Source organism: Oryzias latipes, chromosome 16, assembly GCF_053564925.1.
Source record: "Oryzias latipes strain Hd-rR chromosome 16, Olatipes_Hd-rR_3.1".
NCBI lineage: Eukaryota > Metazoa > Chordata > Actinopteri > Beloniformes > Adrianichthyidae > Oryzias > Oryzias latipes.
Window position 1 is genome coordinate 20,766,819 of NC_136252.1, and position 24,899 is coordinate 20,791,717.

The following is a 24,899-nucleotide window of genomic DNA, read 5'->3' on the forward strand; positions in this document are numbered from 1 at the left end:
ACCCCTGATTGTCCTGTTGAGTGTAGAATAAAACCCCAAATTTAAAACAAAATCAGCCAAGCAAACTGAACCTAAGAGCCTCTTGTATTGGACAGATTTTTTATTTTATATGGAAAACAAGAGAAAAAGGAAGAAGTGACGTCCCCATAAGGGGGGTGGTGGTGGGCCAAAGGGGGAGAAGGTGGGGTGGGTCATGTCTCTTTTTTTATTAATTTCTAATTGCTGGCCCACCTTTAGAAACCCTCCTTCCCCCCCAAAAAAGCTTTTGTTAGCCTCATAGCATAAGTAATTTTTTTGGCCAAATGTTGATATCTGCCTAAAGATACCATTCCACTTGCTGAAAAGTGTCTTTTTTCCATCTTTCTAAAAATATTCAAAAAGAATTGGCAATTATTCTATGAGGCTAACGATTTGTTATTGATATCGAGATCTCTGCTGTCTGATAAAGGACATAATCAAAAACTTTCCTTAGAATGAATACCATCATAAAACTAAAATTTAGATTAAAGCACAAAAGGCGTTAATACAAATTTATCCCACATAGAGCAAAGAAGAGAATCCCAAATTTAAAACAAAATCTGTCCAACAGAAGAGGCTAAGAGTCAGTTTGCTCGGCTGCTGGACAGAAAAACAGAAGAAAAAGGAAGAAGTGACGCCCCCATTGGGGGGGGGGGGGGGGGATGGAGGGCCAAAGGGGGAGGAGTTGGGGTGGGCCATGTCTCTTTTTTATTAATTTCTAATTGCTGGCTCACCTTCAAAAACCCTCCTTCCCCTAAGAAAAATAAAATCTTTTGTTAGCCTCATAGCACATTTGTCAGTCATTTATAGCCAAATGTTGACATCTGCCTAAAGCTACAATTGCACTTGCTGAAAATTGTATTTTTTTCTGCTTTCAATAAACATTTATGTGAGTTAGGCTGTTATGCTATGAGGCAAACGATCTGTTATTGATCTCGAGATCTCTTTTCTGTCTAGTAAAGGATAGAATAAAATAAAAAAGTTTTTTTTAGAATATCACATCCTGAAACTAAAATTTAGATTTAAATCACAAATAGAAATGGACCCCTTATTTTCCTGTGGAGCGTAGAATAAAACCCCAAATTTTAAAACAAAATCCGTCCAACGGAAGAGGCTCTGAGGTTCCGTTTGCTCGGCTGCTGGACAGAAAAACAGGAGAAAAAGGAAGAAGTGACGTCCCCATAAGGAGGGGGGGGGGTGGAGGGCGAAAAGGGGAGGGGTGGGAGATGTCTCTTCTGTCCCCCTAAAAAAAGCTCCTCCCCCTAAAAACAGTTTGTAAGTATAACATCAATTAAAAAGAGGAGCAAACATTTATCAAATTTTTTAGATATTTAGTTAGGTATGCCTTTTTGAGCAAGGTTTTATTTCAATATCCAATTGGAAAAAAAAATACAATCATTATTTAGCATTTAGGTTTTGCAGAAATCCAACTTTCAGATTTGTAGCATTAGCTTTGGTCAGATTACTACCAACAAAAACAATATTCGAAAAAAGCTAAGTGTGTGTCATGCAAATAGAAGACTTAAGATGCTGAAGGTATAAGACAAAAGGTGAACAAACAAACAAAGCTAAATAAATAGGTTGCCAGTCTGTCTCAGGGCACACAATCACTTCTACACACACTCACACATGCACAGCGTGGGACAATTTAGAGAGTTACCAATTACCCTATGAAGCAAGGAGTTGGACTGTGGGAAGAAATCAGAGTCCCAAACATACACGCACGGGGAAAACGTGCAAAGTTCAGGAAGTCCCAGCCCGGACTCAAACCCAAAAGCGCTGACCACTGCTCCACCGTGCAGCCCCTGATGTCATCCTGTCTGTAAGAACAGAAAGTGGATTTCACTTCCTTCTTCAGCTCATGGAAACCAGGTTAGTGGTAAAACAGATAAGGAAACTTCATGTTTATTTTATATTTTTGTCTGTGTCCATGTTAATGTATTTGTGAGTTCTTTGAGTGTATGTATATTGGGGCGAAAAGAGTTTAGTTTAATGATTGGTTATTGTCTCGAGATCTCTTTTCTAGCAAAGGACATAATTAAAAAAAAATTCTTCAGAATATTCCATCCAAAAACCTACATTTACATTCAGCCATTTAGTCAGCCACCAATTGTAAAAATTATCCCACTTAAAAAGATGTTATTTTAATTATAGATTCAAATCAACTGGGGAGACAAAAATTAGTAAAGAAAAGTCAGAAAAAGACTAAGTCTGACATTTTAAGAATTTATTTGGAAACTATGCTGGAAAAAGTATTTGTTCAACTATATAAAGTTATACTTATCTTATTATAAATGTATTATGGTCTCCTAGTTGAAGTGTTTTTATGATGAAAATTACAGACATCTCTCATATGTTAGGTGGGAGATCTTGCACTATTGGTGGCTGATTATTCTTTTTTGCCCCCTTGTCTATGTGTGAGCAATGTTTGTTTGTGTGTCAATGTGTGTGTGTGTGTGTATACCCTAGATCTTCTCTGTTGATTTTTTTACTGATTTTTCTTCCTTTTACTAACCTGAAAGATAACTGTAGACGATGTTTAGACCTTTTCCGACAGGTTGTCTACCTTTTTGGACAAGAAAATGAAGACCAGACTAAAGACAAACTGAAAAATGTCATTCATCAATTGAAAGAAGGAACTTCACCCCAGATCTTGTCCTCCTCCACCCTCAGCATCTCTGGAATCAACATCCCTAATTACTGCAGATGTTATGGGGTCTTCATGTCCTCATCAGGTCGTCCTGCTGGAGAAATCCTGGTTGCTGCATCCTGCTTTAGTCACTAGCATACATTTGTATCTGATGCCGTACTGACATATTACCCAGATACTTTAGTAAAATCTTATTACATTAAATAATATTATGACACATTTAAATGGGATGGTAAATTCTACCCAAACCTGGACCCAAACTCAAACTTATTCTAGAAAAACAATCAGTCTGACTGTGACTTGACATTATGGCACTGCTGCTAGTTTTTAAATCACTTCATAGCGTTTGACCCAAATTCACATCAGGTCCATTAGTGATTCAAAAATGCAACCTAGAAAGTGAAAAACTAAACAACATTTTCCATTTATTTTTAAAGAAGTATTTAGAGTCTGAATGCAGTGAAGCTTCTCAGGTCCATTTGACAGTAGGATCTGGTGCTCCTGGGGGCAACTACCTTCCCAACGAGAGGCTTTGGGGCGTTAGAGCCTGGCTCCAGGTCAACAGGGAGGTCATCTATGCCTCCAAACCCTGGAAGTTCATGATGGAGAACACCAATGTCCCAATCTGGTAAGAAAAAATGATCCCGACACTCTACTATACTTACTTTACTTATACTTACTTATACCCAAGTATGCCTAGTAAATAAACTTAAAGTTTAGTTTATCATTCAGTCAAATAGAGACTTTTTGATTCACTATTGTTATCAGTGACTGCATCAATGTGTCTATTGTTTTTGCAACATGCTTTAAATAAATAAACTACACTAAACTTTTTGTTAAAGTAAGGTTCTTGTACATCGCCTCGCCTCCCCTTCATGGAACTGCTGACTGGAAATGAATGTTATTGAGTCAATGCTGCAGTTCCTTTGTGAAAATGAAAAGTCAGTCTGTTTTACTTGTCAAATTAGATATTTTAATTGAATTTTGCTACATATTTACTAGAGAACTTTTTGAAAATAAAATGTGAAATACCATTTTCTTAATCATTTTAATTAAGTGTGTCACAAAGGGACAGAATGAGTTGAAGAAGAAAAAGGAAAAGCTTTTTGGCAGATTCATTTTTCCTTTTATTTTTGAGTCAACGAACGCAGCTTTATTGTAAATGTGAAGCATTTCTGGTATTGACTCTTATTTTGAATTATTAGACACATGTGCTTCCATTGTAATAAACTGAACAGCATCTTCAGCATTCAGCTAGTGGATTTGCTACCATTAGGGGGCACTGCATCACCTGCAACTGTCATTAAAACCCATCAAAATCTCAACTTCAATCTTCATTTATAAAGTTGATAAGAGAACAGTAAGATCTCTGCTGCTGATCTTTGTATGTTGAGATTTTACAATTAAGCACTATTTTTGTGTTTTAATTTGAGTAAATGGAGCCAAATATGGTTAAAAAATATTTTGATGAAAAAAAAATTTTTTTGAAGAGAGCATTACAGAGACTGCTTCATTCCAGATAATTAGATGGAGGCCGATGATTTGCTGTGGAAACAGGGAATTAAGAATTTTAGGGTACAGTTACATTTTCTTCATTAGCTAGATTTGAAATATTCACATGACTTGCAACTGAGATCAAGCTTTCTGACACCAGGCAGCATATTTTACTCCACAAGACCTTCTTATTCTGGCATTGTACAAATTTAAGCTGAAATTAACACCCTGTGTCAGATGCAGCAAAGTAGCCCCAGACCGCAACCAAACCTCCGCCGTGTTTCCCACTGTTTTTTTTTGTCTAACTATAGAATAGATGTGCTCATCTACAAATCCCAAAGACATTCTCCCAAAAGCATTATAGCATGTCAACATTCAGTGTACTGAATTCCTGCCTTGTTTTTGAGTATTTACTTTCAGTCTTGGTGTCCTCTTTGATCGTCTCCATTAGGTCCATTTTGACTCTGACAGGTGGATGTTATGATTTGGCGCTAATGCACTATTTGTTTATTTAACACAACTATCTGTGTCCGTTTTCCTTTTGCAGTTGCAGCCACATTCAGAGAGGTTTCCTTCAGTCTTGTGGACCTTAAATGGTTCTATTATGTGTAAAGCTCCAGTTAGTTACCAGCATTATTCCTTTTCAAGTTATTTCAATAATCAATTTTTCTTAACATACAGGACTGTCCTTGTCTGCATTTCACCAAAAATAATAATCTTCTCAATTGTCTGCACTTGACCGTGTCCAGTACAGGCTCATCAGTTAAAACAAACACCACCACATCCTGTATTTGTCTATATTTTCATGATCAATTCTGCTGCCACTACTTTTACTGCTCAAGTTCTAAAATAATAAAGAACAAAAAAACTGCAAAAATTGGCTAATGTTTTTTTTTGCTACATTTAAACTGGAAAGCCTCACTGGCTCCTGACATTCAAGCAGTCCAGCTTTATCTCATTCATTCATTCATTCATTCATTCATTCATTCATTCATTCATTCATCTTCTGAGTCCGTTTTTGTACTTTTTGGGATCACAGGGCTGCTGGAGCCTATCCCGACCACTCATGGGCGAAGGCAGGGGACATCCTGGACAGGTCGCCAGTCGGTCGCAGGGCCCAGTTTCATCTCTTAAAACAAAATTCAAACATCTTTGGTTGTAATAGCTGATTGTTTTCTTTGTTTTCCCATCATCTTCTTTCTCTTTCGGCTTTTCCCATCAGGGGTCGCCACAGCGAATCATCCTTTTCCACCTCACTCTATCATGGACATCTTCTACCCTAACATTAGCCAACTTCATGTCCTCTGTTAAGACATCCATATATCTCCTCTTTGGCCGTCCTCTTGCCCTCCTGCCAGGCAGCTCCATCTCCAACATCCTTCTACCAATATATCCACTATCCCTCCTCTGAACATGTCCAAACCATCTCAGTCTGGCTTCTCTGACTTTGCCGCTAACACAGGCAACATGAGCCGTCCCTCTGATGTACTCGTTCCTTATCCTGTCTAACCTGGTCACTCCTAAGGAGAACCTCAACATCTTCATCTCCGCTACCTCCATCTCAGCCTCTTGTCTCTGTCTCACTGCTACCGTCTCTAACCCATAGAGCAGAGCTGGTCTCACCACTGTCTTGTACACCTTTCCTTTGAGTCTTGCTGACACTCTTCTGTCACACAACACTCCTGACACTTTCCTCCACCCGCTCCAACCTGCCTGCACTCGCCTCTTCACCTCTTTTCCACACTCCCCATCACACTGAACTGTTGACCCCAAGTACTTAAACTCCTGCACCTTCTTCACCTCAGCCCCCTGTAACCTAACGCTTCTACCTTGATCCCTCTCGTTCAGACACATGTATTCTGTCTTACTACGACTGACCTTCATACCTCTTCTTTCCAGAGCAAACCTCCACCTCTCTAGCTGTTCCTCCACCTGCTCTCTACTCTCACTGCAAATTACAATGTCATCCGCAAACATCATTGTCCAGGGAGATTCCTGTCTTACCTCGTCTGTCAGCCTGTCCATCAGCATAGCAAACAAAAAAGGACTCAAAGCTGATCCTTGGTGTAGTCCCACCTCCACCTTGAACTCCTCTGTCTGACCTACAGCACATCTCACCACCGTCATACTTCTCTCATACATGTCCTGAACTACTCTGACATACTTCTCTGCCACTCCAGACGACCTCATACAGTACCACAGCTCCTCCCTCGGCACCCTGTCATACGCCTTCTCTAAATCTACGAACACACAATGCAGCTCCTTCTGACCTTCTCTGTACTTTTCCATCAACATTCTCAAAGCAAAAATGGCATCAGTGGTGCTCTTACGGGGCATGAAACCATACTGCTGCTCACAGATCTCCACCTTCTTCCTAAGCCTGGCTTCCACTACTCTTTCCCACAGCTTCATTGTGTGGCTCATCAACTTTATTCCTCTATAGTTGCTGCAGTTCTGCGTGTCACCCTTGTTCTTAAAGATCGGAACCAGAACGCTTCTCCTCCATTCCTCAGGCATCTTCTCACTCTCTAAAATCCTATTGAACAACCTTGTTAGAAATTCCACTGCTGTCTCTCCTAGGCACTTCCATACCTCCACAGGTACGTCATCAGGACCAACGGCCTTTCCGCTCTTCATCCTTTTCAGAGCCTTCCTAACCTCCTCCTTTCCAATCTCTGCTACTTCCTGCTCCACAACAACCACATCTTCCTCCCTTCTTTCCCTGTCATTTTCCACGTTCATCAGCTCCTCAAAATACTCCTTCCATCTTTTCTGTACACTCTCCTGGGTTGTTAGCACCTTTCCATCTCTGTCCTTAATCACCCTTATCTGTTGCACGTCCTTCCCATCTCTGTCTCTCTGTCTGGCTAGCCTGTACAAGTCCTTCTCTCCTTCCTTTGTGTCTAACCTGTCATATAGCTCATCGTAAGCCTTCTGTTTGGCCTTTGCCACCTCTCTCTTCACTCTATGCTGCGCTTCCTTGTACTCCTGTCTACCTTCCTCAGTCCTTTCTACATCCCACTTCCTTTTAGCCAACCTCTTCCTCTGGACGCATTCCTGTACTTCCTCATTCCACCACCAAGTCTCTTTACCGTCTTTCCTCTTTCCAGATGACACACCTAGCACCTTCCTACCTGTTTCCCTGATAATCTCTGCTGTAGTTTCCCAGTCCTCTGGAAGCTCATCCTGACCACCCAGGACCTGTCTCAACTTCTGCCTAAATTCCTCACAAGTTTCTTCATTCTGTAGCTTCCACCACTTGGTCTTCTTTTCTGTTTTCCCTCTCTTCTTCTTCCTGGCCTCCAGAGTCATCTTACACACCACCATGCGGTGCTGTCTGGCTACACTCTCTCCTACCACCACTTTGCAGTCATTAACCTCTCTCAAATGACCTCGTCTACATAGGATGTAGTCCACCTGGGTACTCCTACCTCCACTTCTGTATGTCACTCTATGTTCCTCTCTCTTCTGGAAGTAAGTGTTGACTACAGCCATTTCCATCCTCTTCGCAAAGTCCACCACCATCTGTCCCTCCAGATTCCTTTCCTTCACACCAAACCTGCCCATCACCTCCTCATCACCTCTGTTGCCCTCACCAACATGCCCATTAAAGTCTGCTCCAATAACAACTCTCTCTCCTCTGGGGAAACTCTCTATGACCTCATCCAACTCACTCCAGAATCTCTCCTTCACTTCTAACTCACAGCCAACCTGTGGCGCATACCCACTGACTACATTCACCATCACCCCTTCAATTTCTAACTTTAAGCTCATCATCCTGTCTGAGACTCTTTTCACCTCTAGAACACTGTTTACAAACTCCCCCTTCAGAATCACACCTACCCCATTTCTCTTCCTATCAACACCATGATAGAACAGTTTGTATCCTCCTCCAATACTACGTGCCTTGCTGCCCTTCCACCTTGTCTCCTGCACACACAGTACATCTACCTTCCTTCTCTCCATCATGTCTGCCAGCTCTCTGCCTTTCCCTGTCATTGTGCCAACGTTAAGAGTCCCTATTCTCAAACCTATGTTCCTGCCTTTTCCCTTCTCTCTCTGGCCACGTGCCCTTCTGCCTCCTCTCTTTCTTCGACCAACAGTAGTCAAATTTCCACCGACACCCTGTAGGTTAACAGCATCAGTGGCGGTCGTTGTTAACCCGGGCCTCGACCGATCCGGTATGTCTAAAGTGTTGTGGATGATTCGCATGGTTATTTTGGCAATTTTTACGCCGGATGCCCTTCCTGACGCAACCCTCTCTATTTATCCGGGCTTGGGACCGGCACAGAGGCAACTGGCTTGCAACCCCTGTGGCTAGATTTGTTTTCCCATCATAAAACTTGAATTTTTGAATATTAAACATGGAAAACAGAAAAGAAAAAAAACGTTGATTTTTTTTTGGAAATATATGCCTCAAGCACAACCCTTAAAAAAAAGGGAGTTGTGCACAACATTGAAATTATATATGTAATTTGTTGACAAATCATAAGAACTTTGTTTTTTTATCAATTAATTTTTATTACATATTGTACATCAAAATGTGTTACAATGCTTTGATTTTTGTCGCGTCAGCACCTCCTAAATCAGCATTATTATTGAGTTTTATGGTCAGTGTAATCACTTCCATGTTTGGTCTGAAGGCCTCCAGCATGAAGATGAATGTATATCTAGCAGGAAAACAAGTCTGCATGTGGCGATGCAAGAGTTTGATGTCTCTGTCTTTCCTCTGCCTCTCAACCTTTTAGCACTCCGAGCAACTTTGTGTATGTGAGTTGTTGTGGAAAGGGTTGCTAGGATACCGGTTCAGATGGAGCGCAGACATAAACAATGACAAAACTCCACACAGAGCATGAGGGTGTTGTTTCTGCATGATCCTTTCTCAATGATCCATTTGGCTTCAGTAGCCAGGTTCTCGGGGGGGGGTCATCCCAAATGCACGCGGGCCGGCAAACATTTCACACGTATCGAAGGGATACGTGTATTACGCTGGCACATGGCATCACACGTATGTGTGCCTTTTGTTTGTTGGCAACTCTTTGTGCAGCATAAACGCCTGCAATCATGCCATCCGGCTTTCAGCAGCAAAATGACTCAGACCCTCAACTCTGCACAGCAGCATCAGGGCCTCTGCCGCTCGGCGACAGGCCAGCAGGGACAGGGTGATGCAACAGCACTCACTGCAAACGTGAGCAAAACCTATCTCAGGACATTTGCAGACAAAAAAAGGAAACAGAAGTGGTCGGGGGGAGGAATCTCCTGGTCTTATGTCACCTTGCAGCACCATGTGATGCCAGATTGTATGATTGTATGAACATGTCAGAAGGACTGAGACAAAACCAACATGATTAACAGCTTCTTTGTTTATTGGAAAAGGGAACATTAACGTGTCTTTACAAATTCACATTCATCGATGTTCATAAGAATGCTACATTACAGGATCAAATACCACCACAGAGCTCAAATGACAACTGTGGTTAAACTATGAGACACAAAGCAACTGCTAATAAAACAACTAGAGCACAGCATTTCAGGGTCAGAGAGTCAACAAGTTATCTGAGTGCTAAGCTGACATAAAACCATCTGCTGAAATAATTTAGTCTGCACAGTGCAGCTCGACTCCCAGAAGAAAAACAAAACAAGCTAAAGCAAAATTGCGAGTGTATACTTATGAGGACTAATTACTATTATATAAGAGAGGAAAAAAAGGGATTTGGAGAATTTATCTAAAAATGTTCATTGATCAGGAGACTAAAAAATAACTGTAAATATCCTTCTGCTTACATGTGTCAAAAGTTGCAAAAAGGAAGCTTTTCCAAACCACAAAACACTTGAATGAAGATTTCATCCTTGTGGAAGGTGCAAAAACACAGGTTGACTACATACTGTACAATTTGCAAATCCCCTCAAAGCTAATTTATATTAGTGTTTATAAATAAATCTTCATACGTGTGTCTACATCATGGCGCTCCGCTCCCCTTCTTTATCCAAGGCGTTCGCCTTTTTCTTTTTATCCGAGCGTTTAAGCACGATGATGAACATGATGACTGCAACACACAAAACACAGAGCGCTTTACAGCAGGGAAGCAGCAGAAAAGTGCCAGAGACATCAGCAGGCGGCAGCCAAAGCCTGACTTTGTTTCAGCAGAAAGAAAGAATTTATGCTGTGTTGGTCAGATTTACCACAGAATGCCAAGATGCATGCCAGGATGGCGATGGTGACTCCCACTGCTGGCTTGAATCCCTCTTCTGGTGCCACGTAGCAGTATCCTAGCTCTGTGCAGTTGCATACTTTCACTGACAAAGACAGGGGGACACACAGAAGATTTATTGATATTTTTGGGTTGTTAACAAAAGTTTGAGAGACCACGTCATTTATTAAACCCTCCAGTGTTTAGTAGCTGCCACTTTGGAATCCCCTTTGAATTGTCTTTTGACGATATTGGGTGATGTCTTGCTTTCTAGTATCAACTAACCTTCAAATAACTGACTGACCCCCATGCCAGCATTGTCCTTGATGTTGATACTGAGAGGGAAAATCCTGTCTTGAGTCGGCTTTTTCTTCAAACGCAGTTCAGCTGTTGTTTCTGGTTCACAGAGAAATGACGAAAAGTTTTTTTAAAGACATCCCCATCACTATTGGGGTTTTTCTGTGTGGAGATGTTTTGGATTTACCGTCAATTTGGCGCAGCTCCCAGTTGGGAGATTTCTTGTGGTCAGCAAAGCTGAAAACAAAAGGTTGAGAGAAAGGAGCACTGTCTCCATCTTCAGCCTTGAGGATGACAGGTTTGAGGTCTTTGGTGCAGATGAAGGCCACCTTCTCAATCAGTTTGGGGTAGTTGTCGTTGACGTCCAGCAGCCGCACATGGAGCGACTGCTCTGAATACTTCTCTGGGTTCTCTTTAAATCAAAAAGCAGGAGAATGAACGAGAGTGGAAAAAAGTTACTGTAACGTGAAAGTTCTCCAACTTTTACAGTCTTCCGCTCTGCCTAATCTCACCCTTTTCGAAGACAATCACGCTGACTTCAAAAGTTTCCAGTTTCTCTCTGTCAAGCTTTTCCTTTGTTTTGATCTCCCCTGAGGCAGCATCAATCTCCAGCCAGCCTTGAGAGTCCCCGTCCAACTTAAACCTGCAGACAAACACAATCAAAGTACTGTAGCATTAAAACAAATTTTAATGCTTCAGATTAAAATTTGTTCAGATTCAAAAGTGTGTCAGAACACTCCTCATGGTTTGTGTTTCAGTTTAGTTTTTTGTTTTTTATTTTGGAACTAAAGAATTAATTTTTTACTGAACCGTTTATTAAAGGCATAAAATGGGTTATGATCCTGATGGTTTTTTTATTTCCTATTACAGCTATTTATATATATTATTTTAATATATTTTACAGAATGGTTAGTCAAAGTGGATCTTTGTGAATGTTACTAAAATATCTTAAGTTTTATTAAAAACTACCTTCTTTTCTTGACTTTCACAACAATTCTGTGTTAAAACTTTTTTTTTTTAACTATTTAAATGTCAAGTCGGGTTAAAAAAAAAGTGCCATGTTTGTAAAAAAAATAGCACATTTTTTGGTTTGTAGTGTTCATTTCATTTGGGTGCGTTGCATAATGTTTCTTTAGAGTAAATAGCTGCTCAGACTTCCACACAACTATACTTTTTTATTTTGATTACCCAATCTCTTTCCCTTCGGGATCCTTTGCCTCCACAGTGAACAGCACAGATCCTTTGGTGAAGTTTTCAGGCACCGTCACATCCAGGACGTTCAGGCTGAACTCGGGAGTCTCGTCCACATCAGTGACAGATAAAGAGAAAGTGGCGGTGGACTCTGTGCCGTACTCCAGATCTTTCATCAGGGGCTCCGGGTTACGAGCATCAATCTGGATGTGGAACGTCTTAGCAGACTCAAAGTCCAGAGGCTGTAGGAGGAGGAATAAAGTATGCATTATTTAGCATAGTTCCTATTAATTAATAAACACAAAATTTACTTAGTAAATACTGACAAAGAGAACGAATGGGTACCAATTTCTTTAACAGAAAATTAGGTACCAAGGGTTCATCTACTTCCAGTGTACATAACTAAAACGAAAACATAAAAAAGATGCTAGATTTTCTGGCTGGTTGAAGTGTAAGGCTGTACTGCACCTTGGCAATGACCACATGACCAATGCCTTTTCCATCTGTCTCCACAGAAAAGGTATCATCATCATTTCCAGCAGAAAGGTGGAACTCAATAAATGAGCTGCCGCTGTCAGCATCATCCTCATCTGTTGCTCTGACGGTTACAACTGTGTGTCCCACTGGAGTGTCCTCTGCCAGAGTGTGTTCGCCATACTGCACGCAAAAAGACATGTTCAGGACATCATCCTGGAGGCATGGAAACATGAGCAATAGCTCAGACACTCACGTCGCTCTTCTCAAAGAGCGGCAGCTGGTTGTTGACGTCGATGACCTTGATGACCAGCTTGCAATTAGTGCTAAAATCTGAGAGCAATTTGCCATGAGTGTGTGAGTCTGCAGGTTGAATGGAGAGAACATATAAGTGTGGTTTGCTTCACTCTGGTTACCTGTGTCACTGACTTCAACAGTCAGGTGGTAGAACTTCTGTTCATTTCTTCGAAGCAAGCGCAGCGCCTGGATTCTTCCAGAGGCCTCATCAATGGAGAAAGTGTTGGATGCAGCTGATGGACTTAAGGACCCAATCTTGTATGTCAGCTGGGAGTTCAGGGTCCCTTCTTGATCTTTATCCTGGGCCAACAGCTGACCTACCAGGCTTCCTAAAAAAAGCAAGAAAAAATATTTGTTTAAACTTTTTAAACTTAAACTTTTTTTTCTTTTTATAAATGTTAAAATATTTCCCCAAAATTGTTTCTTTAACATATAACAATTGTTGTTTTCTTTCCTTTTATTATTCCAATTTTGTGTCTTTAAACCACTTTGCTTTATGGATAAATTTGCTGTCTTAATTTTATTCTTTTGCATTATTTCTCTTTAATTTTCCAGATTTTTTCTGTCTTTTTTGCCACCAGGAGTCTTGTATTAACTGTTCCATGTATGATTGACATTTCAGACTTTTTTTTGGGTCAAATATCATTCAATTTAAACAGATTTTTGCTATAGTTTTGTATTTTTAAATGTAAAAAGTGGCATTAAGAATGAAGATTTATGCATAAACAATGAAAAATTTTCTTTATAAATATGTGTTATGTGAAAAAACAGAGCCTCTTCGTTCCTGCTCAAAGCAAGCAATTAAAAAAGAGACACAGATATGCTAAACTGTGTGTTTAAGCCTAATGTTTTAAAGTGACAAACATATAGTTCATTATTTCTGTGATGTTGATGCTGTTTATTGTCCTAATTTAAGTCTAAATATATTCAACAATAGTATAAAGTTTTGCTGTGAATTTTCTGCTTTCACATCCTACCTGGAGGTTCATCTTCCTGGATCTCAAAAACACTCTCCTCATTTTCACACACTGGTGCATTGTCATTCACATCCAGCACCAAGACGTGAATCTCCATGGGGGGATCCACTTCCTTGTCATTATTATCCTTTGCAAACACAACCAAGGTGTACTGAAAAAAAAGAATATCTTAATTAATTCCTTAATTCTTTATAAGTTGTATGTTGTTACATATGCTAGAGGTGCCTTCTACCATGTCTTTTTCCTCTCTGTCCAGCTGCTCTGTTAAATATATGACTCCACTTTCTGAGATTTCGAAGGGAAATTTCAGTCCTCTCTCTTTTTGTACTAATGAATAGATGGCATTGGGATCATTAGACTGGACCTGCACTCAGGAAAGAAGAGAAGAGCACAGCACACCGGCCAGTTTTGGATAAAAGCCATTAAATTAACTGAAAAAGAGTTAGGATCTTTTCATGGTTACCTTTGCAATCGACCGGGGATACGCTCCCATTAAGTTCTCCACAATAGAGATGGGACCTGGGTTGAACCACAAGTTCTGCTGCACAACAATGTGTACTCTGGTGTTCCCACTCAACGCAGTGTCTGACTTTCCTTCTTGGTCCTGGACTCGCACAACCAGGAAGTAGTCTGGGTCCTCCAGTGGGTCTACATTCTCCCTCCTCATCTCTGCCAGCAAAGCAAAAAAAAAAAACAGACTAAGATCAGAACCTAAGCACTTCTAAATAAAGTTGACTGTGAGAGGTGGCTTCCTGCACACCCACTTTCACTGGTCATTGGGATATTTTATGATTGCAATGAAAAAGACAAAAAAGAGGCCTTTTTTTGTTTTACTCAAATGAATCAAGGGGGGATCTCAGACATGCTAAGAAGATGATCTTTTTAATACTATAAAACAAGGATTTATATTTGTTATTATTTGCCATAACAACCTTCTGAAACCAACAGGTCCATCTGAGTTCCATTCGATGATTGTGGTCTTTTTGTATTTGCATGATTGTAAGAAAAAAAACGGTACGGGTAGAGAGGCATCACAAAGTAAAAAGGTTCAAATGTGCAGTGGTCTACTTAAGTTACAGACCTCAAACTTTTGCTAATCGAATGAACAAAAAATTTCCAAAAGAAAACAGATAGGTCTGCAGATTGAAAAAACATCATTGTTGCTTTTGAATTGTAGTTTTTTTTTATCATTTTGAAAGAGGTTATCCAAAAGTGTACGAACATATTTCAAAATACTTATTTGTTTGTTTGTTTGTTTATGAATTATGGATCCCCGTTAGCTGCAACACATAGTTGCATTGTAAATAATAGTAATAATAATAATAATAAACAGCCTTGTTTGCTCCTTGAAAACAAACCTGCTTTCTCCATGCAAGTGAAGAAAGGATTGTCTTCATAAGGGACTTTCTGTGCTGCACAGTATTCATCAAACTTTGCTTTCAAATTGTCAATGCTACGTTCTTCTCCTTGACCATAGTGAAATCCTTCTCTGGCCTTCAGACTGCGGAATCCTGTTGAAAAGAAAGACAAACTTTCTGTAGAGATGAACACAAACTATTACAAAGTTTCAATAGAAGTATGCAGTTTGCAATCATTTCACATTTTCAAGCTACAATCCAGCACCATGTGACAGATTCCAGCAATCTGTCTTGAATAAGCATTAGCTTTGAGCACACGAGATGAGCCGTGTAATCTGGATTTACAGTGGTGCTATACTGCTGGATTACAGTGGGAGATTACACGTTCTGCTTCAGACAGTGTACTTGAATGTGTGAATCTGTTCCCAGCCTGATGCTTGCGTGTGCGTTACCTTCTGCTGTGGTGGAGATCTCTCCTGTTTGGGGGTTGATCTGGAACATGGGTATGTTGTGATTATTGGGAATTTGGCTAACCAAGCTGTAAACCAGGTCTGCATTGGAAGTCTGAGGGTCGTCTCGGTCAAACGCAAACACTCGGGTAAATGGGACATCTGCAGGAAAGGAGTTAAAAAAGGACAAATTGGATGTGAATAAGAAGATCTAGAAGATAAAAACTGAGTTTTTGCTCTGTATTTTAATAGATTTTTGTTGTGGCATCCATAAGCAGGACATGTGCATGATGCAAATGCCATAAAATTATCACAATAAGATGAATGCTTTAGTGTAACAGCAACTGTTAGCGTATGGATTAATCTTTTTGTTTTTTACTTTAGGAAAGATTGTTTTAAAGACTTTAGAAATGTATTACACATTCCTTAATAAATTATTGTTTCTATGACCATCTTTGCTCCATCACAGTCTCAAACTTTTGTTAAGAGTACATTTTATATTCATCCAAACCATCTAATGTTTTCTTCTACATTCCTTACACATTGTGCAGTTTAAAAGAAACTTTTTTTCTGATTTTTTTAATAGCTTGGACCTGTGGGAACATCAGTCGCCATACTGACATCAGACTAAGGCCAAATCTATTTTGAATTCCATCAGAACAACTTGCAGTCAAGAGCCTTTCAAACACAAGTAAACAGGTTTTTCATCATGGGTCCTTGACAGCAAAATCTAACTAAAACATTCTCAAAAGGAAGTGTTAAGATGGTGTAGCCATGTGTTTGATGCCTGTAATGGGTTTTGAGATCATTCAACTCAGGTTTTGTGCTGGAACAGTGTTTTTTTTTTTGCATCTGTGTTTATTGTCATTTTGTCTGAGCAGTTGCACACCTATGGGACTGCGTTCTCGAACTGTAGCTGTGTAGACGCTCTGGTTGAAGTATGGTGCATTGTTATTGATATCCAAAACATTTATGGTCACAAAGATGGGTTCATCGACCTGTTTGTCACCTTCAAACGCATCCACCTAAATGTAGAAGAACACAAATGCTGCATTAATTGCTGTTACAGCAAGTTTTTGCAACTAAGAGGGACTGAGAAGACATGTTACCTTAAGGACGTAATGGTTTTCTTTTGACCAATCCAGAGGTTTTTCCAGGTAGAGCCATCCATCTCTCGAGATCCTAATGTCATCCTTACCTTCTCCACTGAGCCGAAAATCAGTCACACCTGCATTTGTTGTCTGAAACTAAAACGTGAAAGAAGAGAATTTAGAAAGCAAGTGACCTCAAATATTTATTACTTTTCAAAATTTGCAGTTTACACAAACAAGTTTTTTTCAAAGGTCTGTAAAAAGAAGTCACTTTTTCTGTTCTACACCACCTGCTCTTCAAACATAACCGTGCAGAGTAATGATTGATATTTGCCCATTCTTCCTGAACAAAGCTTCTTACTAATACACAGCCTTCTTTTTTTGTATTTATATAACATTGAGAGTTGCAGGTGCTGGACAATTTCAACAGGTCATTTCAACAGGCCTGAAGTCTTTTCCATAGAGTCATGCTGTTTTTAACAATTCTTGAATATGGGGCTTGGCATTTTAGTGCTGAAAAAAACATCTTGTTCGGTTAAAAAAAGGCAATGTGAATTGCTATATATAAATTATTATTATTGTTAAGAGTACAAATGTACTATTTGGCAGTGGGGGTGCCTTCATGTATTTGTGGTTGTTGCTTTTTCAGATTTGTTTTATCGGTTAAGTTCCCATGTGACAGTCGTCTAACAACTCTAAGCAGAGAAAATGGACTGATAGAGCAAACAAGGACATATATAATTGTTTAACTGAATTTGTTCTCCAGCTAGCTTAAAAGTCCTCACATTTGTCAAATTTACAATTATTCTTTCTACCGAAGAATAAAAAATGTCTTTATATTATTGCAACATGAATATCTTATACAAAGTATAAGCTGGCAACTCAAATGTTATTTTTCCTAGATGTCTACGGAGCTCCAAAAAAATATAAAAGCGATGTCCTCCTCCTTCGAGCCACCTCATGTGTAATACCTGATAAATAGGATACGGCACTGGTGTCCCCTCTGGCACGTCTAATATAATGTTCTCAAATGGGCCCTTCTTTTCCTCCAGATCCTTCCCACTGGCCTACAACAGGACATGAGCATGGGTCAAAGGTCAGTGAGTACAGTGCAATCAGAGGTAGAGCCTGAAAGCAGTCACCGTGGCGCTCACGTTTACACTTCATAACACGTATTTAGTCAAGCATTGAGGTCAGTTATTTATTGAACCAGAATTCATGACACTAACAGAATGTGAGAACAAAGTCTACAGACGTTTAGCAAAACCTTTACAGTTCTGTTTAAGCCTTTAAATAAGTGACCGTAGGATTTCTCTTATTAACTCTGACAGTAGTCCACCTCTTTGTACGAAGTACTCAAGATCTTATGGGAAATTACATGAAAGTATGCTTATAAATTAAACTAAACATGGTAAAACATGCAAATGAAAATGAAAGAAATGATCTTTCACAAATTAAACAATGAAAATTGATGAACATCCAGTAGGTTGTACTGACACCAACTCCAGTAGGTGGCAGTGCATTTTACTCACAAGGCTGAACAGTAATGGGAGCAACAACAGATGCACCATGGGTGTCATTTTCACAGCCTACAGAAGAGGAGGAGGAGATGGAGAAGACAAAGTCAAAGAAGGTTGAAGAAACTGAGATGACTTTATAGCCTCTAAACAGTCACTTTTTTAAATCTCTTGGCAGAAAAAATTAAACCTCATCTTGATGGATTGTCAGACTGACATCACCTTCATTACCTGGCAACAACCACAAACAGACAGAACACTTTATTTTTGCCAGTTTGTTTCCCTTTCCAGAGGTCAGATCCCGGGTTGATGTCATGAGCTTGCAAAGGTCATTGCAAACCGAGTGACCCTGGTGACTTTACAGCTGTGTGGAAACAAGCGTGTCTGCTGGCCTTGATCTGAGTTTGCTTTTAGAAAGTTTGCAGCCCATGAGAGAAAACTGAGTCACGTCGGCTTTGTTTTCCTGCCTTTGCAGTGCAGTCTGCAGCACACACAAAGCAAGCTGAAATGTCAATGCTAGCTCAAAGAACGCACAGAGCAGAGTGTATAGCTTAAAATGAACTCGGTTTAGGTTTGTTGGAGAATATTTATTAAAAGAGGTTGTGAAAGAGATAAAATTCTAATCACAAAAACTGAGAAATTAACATCACTCTGCCTTGAAGATTACAGAGGTGGCTCACTCTATCATTAGTGAAGGTGAAAGACAAAGTTAACAGGTTAGATGAAGGTGACTTTGAGTTGTAGCTAGTGACCTTCTTCCTACAGTGGACACTTAAATGTCCTGAAAGATCTGTACAGCAGAAAATCCCAAAACTTTAATCTTTTTAATCTCTCCCATTTTATCATCCATTACATAAAATGTTTTTCTGAGTGGCACATATTTACACAGTCTTAAATTGACCAACCACTAGAATAATTTCCTCCTATCAGTTTTAACAAACCTGAGGTTAAAGTGTTTTTTTTTCCCCAATAAAGATTTAAAGGGAAACTGAGAACTTGCGTTTGTATGAGAATCACATTTTAAGGCCTTCAATTGGCCCTGTCAGCAGAACTGCAGAATTGCCTCTTATGTGTTTAATTTCAGTTTCTTTAACTCTTAAACCGAATAATCATCACATATCTGAAGCCGCCCAGGAAGCCAGAGAGCAGAGGTCACCGCCTTGTACTAGGCCCCGCCAAAGTCACCTCAAGATCACAGCACCTCTGCAATAACCAGAATATAACCAATACTTCCATGCCAAGCTGTGTGAAAAAGCAACGCAGCGGCGATGGTTTTCTGCCATTAAAATCCCACTAAGGTCTTTCCCGTTGAACTCAACAGAGCTGAAACCGGATTCAGAGGACTGCAGTGACTTACCTTAGACGCGACTTGAGCGACTCACTCCAACCTGAATGGAGAGAGTTGTTTAAAGCTTTAAAGTTAAACGTTAACAATGTTAACCAACTTTTATTGTATCTAATGATTGTCTAATCATCCTGCCTTTTAGTCGAGTGAACCAATGACGGATCAGAAACCTAAGAGGCAGGAAGAGGAGAACAATGACACACTGCTCTTTAAAAGACAAACTGGGATGGGTCTCCTGAAGAAAGACTAATTTAAAAAAAACTGATTTTATAGTGAAACTATGTCATTTGCTTTTATTGAGAGAAACTTTATAAGGACTTGTGAAGGATTTTTAATATTTAGACAGCACATGTGTGCACTGAGAGTACTAGGAAAAACACAGCAAAGCATGTGGGAATTTTTTTTTCCTCCTGAAACCTCCAGTTCAGTGTTTCAGTTTCTTATTTCACCCTTAGACTTTGACCTGTCCACTGTTTCCTGTCAGATTTTCCATTCCAGATAAGAAGCTGTGTGTGAACAAAGGGACGAACTGATAGCAATGGAAACAAGAAGCCCCGAGGTCACACGGTGATCCAGGGGGTCAACACGTTCAGATAAGCTTGATCATAGCCACTGATAAGTTCTAACAGAGAGATAATGCACCTTTTTTGTGTTCGTCCCCCCTACCATCCTTTTCATATCTGTGATGTGTGCTACAGAGCTCTTGTCGGTACACTGCTTGGCAACTAGGCAGAGAATTGTGTGAATCTGCGAGTGAGTCACCACTTCACAGGCCTGCAACTTAAGCAGAACCTGCGACTGTGGTGTTATTGGTTCAGCGGATGAAGCGCTGAAATCAGATGGAAGAGACTCTGTTATGTAAAACATGGGTCCTTCCACAGCTCCGCCTTGATGCTTCTACACAGGCTGTCTGACATTCTGGCCAACACACACCATCTGCCTGCTCCAACTGAAATCAACATACAGACTTGGCACACAGCGGATGGCCTCTGAGCGTTACCTTAGCAACACATCTTCTAGCATTACACCACTTTGCAGACAAGATTTCAAAGTTTACGGTTCAGCATTAGCTGGTAGCCAAACTGGCAGATGTGAACTTCTCAGACGATACAAAAGGCTAATCTGTTGTCAAAAGTTCGGTGTGATTGTCTGACTCATCCTTCATCATCTCAGTTAAAGCGCTGTTAAATCCTGTTTGCGCCACTTTTTGGTGTCAGAGATGACTCATCCTTTTGGGTTCCTCAATAATGAGAATAAGAACACAGACAAAAGTCCTTGCTGTGGTTCATGGTTATCAATAAAAGCCTCAAAGACTCACTCCAATGAAAATCTGGTTTTTAACATGTTCTTCTAGCCTTTTCCTCATGATGGAGATGTATAATAATAATAATAATAATACATTTTATTAAGACTGCGCTTTATATTTTAGGTAAAATCTCAAAGCGCTACAATGAAGGCAGAAATTATAATGGTTTAAGATAAGAACAAAGTAAGACAAAAAAACAACAACAATAAAAGTACTAAAAAGCATTATGAAAAAGGAAAGTTTTTAGGCCTTTTTTAAGTGTGCCAAGGCTTTGTGGGGCTCTGAGGAATTGTGGAAGATTGTTCCAGAGTCGAGGGGCAGCAGCTTGAAAGGCTCTGTCTCCCATTGTGGTTAGCCTGGTGGTCCTTGGTTGATGAAGGCAATGTGTGTAATTTGAGAGGAGTCGTCGTGAAGTGGCTTGCGGGGAAAGGAGCTCACTGAGGTAGGCAGGGGCAGTTCCATGGACGCCTTGGTAGGTGAGGAGACAGAGTTTGTATTGAATTCTGGAACGAATGGGTAACCAGTGAAGTGACTGAAGAACAGGAGTGATGTGGTAAAATTTGCGTCTCTTTGTCAGGACCCTAGCAGCGCAGTTTTGGATGTGCTGGAGCTTTTCCGGGCTCCTGCCAGGAATCCCAACAAGGAGAGCAGTGCAGTAATATAGTCTGGAGGAGATAAAGGCATGGATCAGTTTTTCTGCAACAGACTGGGTGAGTGAGGGGCGGAGCTTTGCAATGTTTTTGAGATGGAAAAAAGAGACTTTGGAGAGGTGACGTATATGATGATCAAATGTTAGAGTCGATTTTAACACCAAGATCTATCACAGGTGAAGAAAGCGAAATGTTGTGACAAGAATGCTTTTGGTGGAGGATGTTTTGATCTGGTGAGGTGTACCGATTAATATGGCTTCAGTCTTGTTGCTGTTGAATTGGAGAGAGTTTTCAGCCATCCATGCCTCTATCTCCTCGAGACATGCCTGGAGGGCAGAAGAAGTTAGGGTGGGAGTGGAATCCATTTTTACATATAACTTAATCATCGGCGTAACAGTGGAATGAAATGTGTTTACGGATAATTTGTCCAAGTGGAGATATGTAGATGGTAAAGAGTGAAGGTCCAAGAACAGAGCCTTGAGGAACTCCCCAGGTGACTGTGTGTGTGTGAGATTTAGCAGACCCCAGAGCCACGTATTCTGTCTTGTTTGTGAGATATGATTTAAACCAGTTGAATAAGTTCCCAAAGAGTCCAACAGTAGTATGAAGACGGTTAAGGAGAATGCCGTGATCCACAGTGTCAAATGCAGCTGATAGGTCCAGAAGGAAGAGTAGAGATGTATATTAAGAGACTTAAGCTAAAAATTGCATTTCTGGGTATATCTTTATTCAAATCACTGTGAATCAGGAGCAGACAAAAAAAATGCTGTTTGTAAAAGCTGTTAGTTGTGACGTAGAAGCTACAATCGGTAGGCCAAAAGCTCCCTGCACTGCTCTATTCCAATGCATCCACTTGTAGACTAGATCCATATACGTCTTTGTTTTCATCACCTGAGCTGGCTCAAAACTGTATGGCTGGATAGCTCTGATATTGCTAGCCATTTTTGTTGAACCAGTAATGTTAAGTTGGGGGTGTGAAGGGCTGCAAGCTAGCAGAACACGTAAACAGATGGATGAAGTGAACTCCGTGCCAACAGTCCCACCCACAACTCAGGTGAATTTCTAATGAACTACAGCCGCTCTACAGAAACTATGTCTTATAGAGCGACATTGATTTTGGCTAAAAACGGCATAATTGTTTTAAAAAACAGCATAAATAAAAGACCACTGAGAACCCTTATACAAAAGATCAAAACATGACAAAAAGGCCCTTAAAGCCTCTGTTCAACAAACACATCATGGTTCTCATTTTTATTTTACAAAGTGCAAAATACAATACAATATAAACAAAATCAATGTTGAAAGTCAACATTCATCACAAAAGTAGCAAAAGAGATTTTGTCCATTTAACAAAAAGCTCACAAACAATCATATCAGCACTTGACCAGTCCACAGTTTTGGCTGAAATGGAACAGATGATGAGGTCAGAGAAAAAGTTACACAGAAATGGACAGAACTACATCTTTCTCTATGATTTCCAGTCTGTCAATCCTTCCATGCTGTCCAGTCAGTGAAGACACAAATGTTTTTAATCTCATCTTCTTGCCAGAGAGCAGAAAGAGGGTAAATCATCTGACCTGCAGTCCTTCAGAAATTGGTTTTCCTCCAGTTCTGTCTGTAACTTCTTTTCATCTGATGGGGAAACCCGGCTACAAAACCGAGAGATTGTGGCAGGACTTTGATTTCAGCCAGAATGCCATGGTGGGATTGTTCTTTGCAACCACTTTGTCGAAAAAGCGTTTGGCCTTCATGGGGAGGCTCTCTCGCCGTGTGCTACAGTGTACGTGCCTGCGCCGTCTGCTCTCCTCCCTGGAGTCTCTTCGCAGACGCAGCTGCCGCACGATGCCGTAGAATGACTCCCAGACATTGTGCTGCATGGCAGCTGAGGTCTCGATGAACTTGCAGTCAAACACGGCAGCACACGCGCAGCCCTCTGCGAGATCACAAAGAGAGACACACCTGAAGGGCTGTGTTTCAAACAAAAACAGGAAACAGGTGTGTGAGTCTCCTTACCACTGGTCAACACTTCTCTCCGCCGCACTAGATCACACTTGTTCCCCACCAGGATGATCGGGGTGTGTCGGGCAGGACAGAAGCGACGGAGGGTTATTCTGAGCTCTGAAGCTCTCAGGAACGAGGCCCGGTCCGTTATGGAATACAACAGCAAGTAGGCGTCAGCCGTCTGCATGTACTGCTCCTGGGTCCACTCGTTGTCAGTCTGAGGAGCACACACTGTTAATATATACCCACATTAAAACACATAACTATTCCAAAGATTCAGTTTTCATCTCACCTGTTCATCCCACATGTCCACCAAAGTAATGATTGCAGGTTCCCCATCAACTTCAATTTCTTTTTCACACAATTCCTCTAAAAAACAAACAAAAAGATCTTTATATTAAAAGTTATAATAAATATTTTAACTGTTAAAATCCTTTAAAAATATGTTTACTTTCGAGGGTTTGTGGCTTATAGCAGCAGAAAATATAACTGATTTATGGACAAAAGAACTACGGAAGGGATGTGTCTTCTGACAGTTTCTAAATTCTTCGTTTTCTTTTTACTTTATTTGTATTCTTTCAACAAAAATAAGAAAATGTCTTTTTAGAAACTAACAATAAATTATTTTATACAATAATTATTAATATTCAGAGGGATTTTTCTCATTCAGGGCAAAAATAACAGATTATTTGTTCTTTTTTATTATTAAAAATACATGAATTCAATGTGAAAGGCACACTGGGTTGAATTGTGCTTTTTGACATATTAAAGAAAAGAAAAAGGAAGTGATTTCTCTCCTACCTCCACACAGCTCGCAGTCATCGCTATCCATGCTGTCCGCAGCCCCCGCGAAGATGCTGGCGAACGCCGTTTTACCGACCCCGCTGGCCCCCAGCAGCACCACCCTGTACGGGCTCTCGGGCTCGGCTGGCTCCCCGGCGAAGTCCGTGGAGATGACCGAGTCCGACGACGACCAACTCCCGCGGCTGCCGTCCGACTCTCCGGCGGAGCTGGCGCAGGACTTGGAGCGGGAGATGCAGGCGGGAACGCGCGCCAGGAGGCCGTCCGGGGGCGCGTGGCTGCCCGAGTCGCAGATGCTCCACCGGTGCAACTCGGTCTGCAGGCGGAGGCTGTGCCGGCGCACGCTGGACAGCATGGCGCTAGAACTTTTTTTTTTATACTTTAAAAAAAATGTCCGCGTGTGACTAAAAGTGTTTTCCTCCTCTCTATAAGCCTACAATTACAAACCGTCCACAGGGCGACCTGAGACGGACATCCCGCAATAAAAACAAAGTAGAATCCTGAGTAGACTTCACATCTGCTGCTGTCTCAGTCATCCCCATCAGTGTCTCTAATGCTCTGATGGGATGGGGTTTCCCTGCCGCCTATATAGAGGGAACCAGGAGAGGCGGGGCAGTCTGGACCCGTGCGTGCAAAAGCAGGAGAGATGCTGCAAACCAGAGGAGGCTGGATGATTAAAAATCCTTTAAACCTTAGTTTTGAACTCTAAATATTCATTAAAACATTCTTTTGAGATAGTCAAAAATCATTGAAACTAAAAAGAACTAAAGTTTATGGAAATAATAAAATTAC

The 24,899-nt window shown here is 40.6% G+C and overlaps 2 protein-coding genes across 2 annotated transcripts; both read right to left on the reverse strand.

Annotated features, from left to right (window-relative positions):
• Positions 1–9,510: 9,510 nt before the first annotated feature.
• Positions 9,511–19,496, reverse strand: cdh17 (cadherin 17, LI cadherin (liver-intestine)). Its single transcript, XM_004078115.5, has 19 exons — positions 19,362–19,496; positions 18,020–18,076; positions 17,459–17,554; positions 16,506–16,643; positions 16,286–16,421; positions 15,400–15,558; positions 14,948–15,100; positions 14,053–14,258; positions 13,822–13,953; positions 13,590–13,740; positions 12,732–12,941; positions 12,572–12,648; positions 12,310–12,498; positions 11,839–12,083; positions 11,163–11,293; positions 10,838–11,062; positions 10,639–10,749; positions 10,346–10,459; positions 9,511–10,209 (listed from the first exon to the last, which is right to left on the reverse strand). The coding sequence occupies exons 2-19, from the start codon at positions 18,065–18,067 to the stop codon at positions 10,118–10,120; spliced, it is 2,613 nt and encodes an 870-aa protein (XP_004078163.1). The 5' UTR covers positions 18,068–18,076; positions 19,362–19,496; the 3' UTR covers positions 9,511–10,117.
• A 2,514-nt stretch (positions 19,497–22,010) lies between these two features.
• Positions 22,011–24,899, reverse strand: gem (GTP binding protein overexpressed in skeletal muscle). Its single transcript, XM_004077873.5, has 4 exons — positions 24,108–24,899; positions 23,599–23,675; positions 23,319–23,523; positions 22,011–23,238 (listed from the first exon to the last, which is right to left on the reverse strand). The coding sequence occupies exons 1-4, from the start codon at positions 24,460–24,462 to the stop codon at positions 22,955–22,957; spliced, it is 921 nt and encodes a 306-aa protein (XP_004077921.1). The 5' UTR covers positions 24,463–24,899; the 3' UTR covers positions 22,011–22,954.

Bases quoted from the DNA above. Each gene is read 5' to 3' on its own strand.
- cdh17 (XM_004078115.5), bottom strand. From the start codon at position 18,067: ATGACACCCATGGTGCATCTGTTGTTGCTCCCATTACTGTTCAGCCTT. The intron at 13,954-14,052 runs GTAACCATGAAA...TCCTGAGTGCAG, and splicing joins ATCCCCGGTCGATTGCAAAG to GTCCAGTCTAATGATCCCAA. The intron at 12,084-12,309 runs GTGCAGTACAGC...CTCCTCCTACAG, and splicing joins GTCATGTGGTCATTGCCAAG to CCTCTGGACTTTGAGTCTGC.
- gem (XM_004077873.5), bottom strand. From the start codon at position 24,462: ATGCTGTCCAGCGTGCGCCGGCACAGCCTCCGCCTGCAGACCGAGTTG. The intron at 23,676-24,107 runs GTAGGAGAGAAA...TTTGTTTTTTAG, and splicing joins TGACTGCGAGCTGTGTGGAG to AGGAATTGTGTGAAAAAGAA. The intron at 23,239-23,318 runs GTAAGGAGACTC...GTGATCTCGCAG, and splicing joins GAGAGAAGTGTTGACCAGTG to AGGGCTGCGCGTGTGCTGCC.